This window comes from Echinops telfairi, unplaced genomic scaffold, assembly GCF_000313985.2.
Source record: "Echinops telfairi isolate 266 unplaced genomic scaffold, ASM31398v2 ScPeMD7_43;HRSCAF=161, whole genome shotgun sequence".
Classification (NCBI taxonomy): Eukaryota; Metazoa; Chordata; class Mammalia; order Afrosoricida; family Tenrecidae; genus Echinops; species Echinops telfairi.
This window is the reverse complement of record NW_022103941.1, coordinates 308197-311875: the sequence shown is the minus strand read 5'-3', so window position 1 is coordinate 311875 and position 3679 is coordinate 308197. Positions and strand designations below refer to the sequence as shown.

General features: G+C 49.0%; 1 gene segment (V, D, J or C); it reads left to right on the top strand.

Annotated features, from left to right (window-relative positions):
• The first annotated feature begins 1871 nt into the window (after nucleotides 1-1871).
• Nucleotides 1872-3679, top strand: part of LOC123521712 — an 11712-nt gene continuing 9904 nt past the window's right edge. Inside the window, 1 exon segment of the C gene segment in view lies at nucleotides 1872-1913. Coding sequence covers nucleotides 1895-1913 — 19 coding nt within the window.

The following is a 3679-nucleotide window of genomic DNA, read 5'->3' as shown; positions in this document are numbered from 1 at the left end:
TTTTCATTAAAAGATCATTTCATTGGGGGCTCTTACAACTTCTATTACAATCCATACATCAATTGTATCAGACATATTTGTACATATGTTGCCATCATTCTTTTCTAGACATTTACTTTCTATCTGAGCCCTTGGTATCAGCTCCTCTTTTTTACCTCCCTCCTCCCCCCTGCCCTCATGACCCATTGATAGATTATAAATTATTAGTTTCATATCCTCCTTCCCCCATGGTTTCTATTGTTCTTGCCCCTGGAGGGGGTGTGTGTGGTTATATGTTGATCATTGCTATTGGTTCCCTCCTTCCTCTCCTCTTCCCCCCACTTTCCCCTGCCCTCCTGGTATCGCTATTCTCATTGCTGTTCCTGGATTCTGTGTGTCATGAGCCCTTATCTCTGATCTATACCTGTGTACATGCTCCAGTCTAGTCCAAATTGAGAGGCAGCACTGGGGTCATGATAGTGGGGGGTGAGGAAGCCTCAAGGACCCAGAGGCATATTGTGTGTTTCATCAGTGCTTTACTGCACCCTGGTTGACTCATCCCTTCCCTGTGACCCATCTGGCATGTGGGTGGGGGGGTGCTCCACTGTTGTTTCTAAAATAGATTCTGGGTGCCCACAGCACAGGGACCTTCCTGAGATGGCATTTCTGCACTGACCACAGGAAATCCAAAGTTGGAGGAGAAATGAGGTTTTGCACCCCACTCTCCTGACTACCCTCCCCCCACATCCAAGCAACAGCTGCATCCTCTTCCTTCCTTCCCTCCTCCACTCCCCCATTCCCACCCCCACCTCATCCCACCACCACCATCTGCAGCTGCAGCACCCCTCTTCCGAAGAGCAACCCTAGTCCCCACCTGGCTGCCCTCTGGGTTTTGGTTGGGGATGTCACCACGGTGATAACTGGGGCCACAGTGATTGAGTAGGCTACAAAAACCCCAGGTCACTGCCTGACTGCTCTGGCCCATGCCTGGAGGCTGCTGGGGTCGGGGCCACCTGGTCACCATCTTCTCCGGGGAGCCCCCCACCACTGCACTGTAGTCCCTCTGGACTGGCTTCTCGGATGTGCAGTTGGGAAAACTTGGATGAGGTGGACATGAGAGCCAGACAGCCATCTCCACTGCCATTGGTCAGCTAAGTCTGGGAGGACTGGCCAGAAGCCCTGCAACATTCCTATCCCAGTAACATGTCCTTCCCTGTCAGCAGATCCCCAGACTCAGGCTGGCGGCTGGGTGAGGGAAGCCTGGGGGACTGCAGGGAGGCATGAGGGCAGAGCAGGATGGTTGATGCACGGCTGAGCTGGCCACAGGCATCAATGTGACTACGGTTACTTCGATATCTGGGGCCTGGGAACTGGAATCACTGTCACTTCAGGTAATTGCATTTCTGCTTGAGCTTCTCTTCTGCTCTGAGACTTTTTGACATGACCACTGTCTGGGGTGGTCATGTGGGACCATGGGCTGCCAACAATGGTCCCCAAACCCTGTGCGATGTTTTTGTCTACTGGTCACTGTCTCTTCAGGTAAATCGGCTTCCTCTCTGCCTCCTTGACTGGTCCAGCCTCCTCTGTCCTGGTGCTGGACAAAAAAAGTTTTGGAGGACCTAGGTCTGTGTGGTGCCTCTCGGGACTCTTGGGGATGTCTCCAAGGGAATGAGTTTGTGGTTTGGTTCTACATTCTGCAAAGGGCATTGCTTTGGGGATATGGGTTTCATGTTGCTGGGACCTATGTTAGACAGTCACACACCTCCTACCCCACCCCGTGTTTTGGGGCATGGAAACCTAGAGCTTTCTGGTTTGGACCTGGTCATAGGGTAGCCAGACACAGTCATAGTTTTTGTACGGCCCCTAATGGGCCAGATGGCGATGTGACTACTTTTATTACTGGGGCCAAGGAACCATGGTGACCGTCTCTTCAGGTGAGTCCTCATTGTCTCTCTCTCCCACTCGATTAAGAGGATTTAGCTGTGTTTTGAGCCTTATAATAAGAAGTTCTGGGAATAGTTTGGAGGTCTCATGCAGGACACACTCAGGGACTCACGGTTATAGGGGCAGGGTGCTGAGGTTCCTACCACCTTCTCCTTCTGGACTCTGCAGTCAGGAGTTTCTTAGGGTCCCAGCCATTCTTGGCCCTCACAATACTTCATTTGAGATGGCCCCGAGTCTCCAAAGGCCATTATCAGATGCCACTTCTTGTTTGGGGTCTCTACCCATTTGTTACATTGTGACAACTGGTTTAACCCATGGGGCCCTGGAACCTCGGTGACTGTCTCCTCAGGTGAGTCTTTGCCCCCTTCCCCACTCAGTGCAGAATTTTTAGGATTGGGGGGCACAGATCTTTTTTGCAGAAAGAGGCCAAGGCATTTTGGCTATCAGGAAAGGGAGACCTGCCCTTCTCTCCTCCCGGGATGACTGGCCGGGTGTTTCGTGACCGATCGCTGCTTGTTTGGGGTTTCGGAGGGTTGAACACAACTTTATGAAAAGGAGGCTTTTGTTCTGGCAGCGTCTCCACAGCTTAGAGTCATGTTGCTCCCTCAGCCCGAGGGTACAGATGGCAGTGACTGGGTCAGAATGTGGGATCCCATTTGGCACTGGCAGAGGGTCCCAGGACAGGGAAGGGAATGTCAAGTGGTTGTCAGCCTCCTTAAGGAGAGTCCAATGGGCACAAATTCCTCTGTGGAGGGTTTTTGTGGGATGGAGAAAGAGATCCCACCATTGTGATTACTACGGTTTAGACGTCTGGGGACAAGGAACCCAGGTCACCATCTCATCAGGTAAGAATAGCCCTTTGGGACCTTTGCTTGCTTTTTTACTTGTGTTTATGGGGTTTTCTGAGCACTTTGGGGTGACCAGGGTACATATGCCTCGGTGACTAGCCAGGGGTAGGCAGAGGGGCTGTGGAAGGGCCAGGGGTTGGAAGCCACCATGGTTTCTCTGATGCCTTTTAAAATTGTGATAGATGCTGGCAGTATCTGAAAATAAGCCTGTGCTCCTGAAAATGAGGGACACTGAATCTGGGGTCTGAAGAGTTTGGGGGGGACATAAGGATGAGCCAAGGTAGCAGCTTTTAAAGAAAAAGTCAGGGACTTTTCTTTGTGAAGTCACAGTGTGTGTGGAGAATGTGAGGGCAGCGCAGTGTCTATAGGACCACAGTGTCTATAAGGACAATTCACATAGAGTGCTGAATGGTTTACTGTTTGTTTGGTTGGTTTAAAATTATGAGCTATGTTCTATGCTACATTTGGACTTAAAGTCCTGTAGGGGCTAGAAAAACTATCGCTCCAGTGAGTGAATTCTGCAAAACGGTGTAGTATTTCTCTTGATTATCTTCCAAAATCTTCTAGGGACCATTTACCTAGTCTTTCTGAATAAGACTTTCTTAGGGACCTTTGTTTTCTGAGGATAATTTCTATAAGAAAATCTTTATTCATTTTAAGAGGTATGCTTACTAAATATTAAAAGAGAGAGTATCTCTGAAGGGACTCCCAGGTAAATGGTCAAGAAAAAGATTACTTAAAACTCGGAGACATTTCTCAAATAGGTTAAAACTGGCAAAGTATTTTAAAATCTTTTTTTAAATCATTTCATTGGGGGCTCAAATCTTATTACTCAATTGATAGGGCTACTTGTTCAGGTCAGAAAAATCAAAGGGTGATACTGTCATTACTCCTATATCAAAACTCAA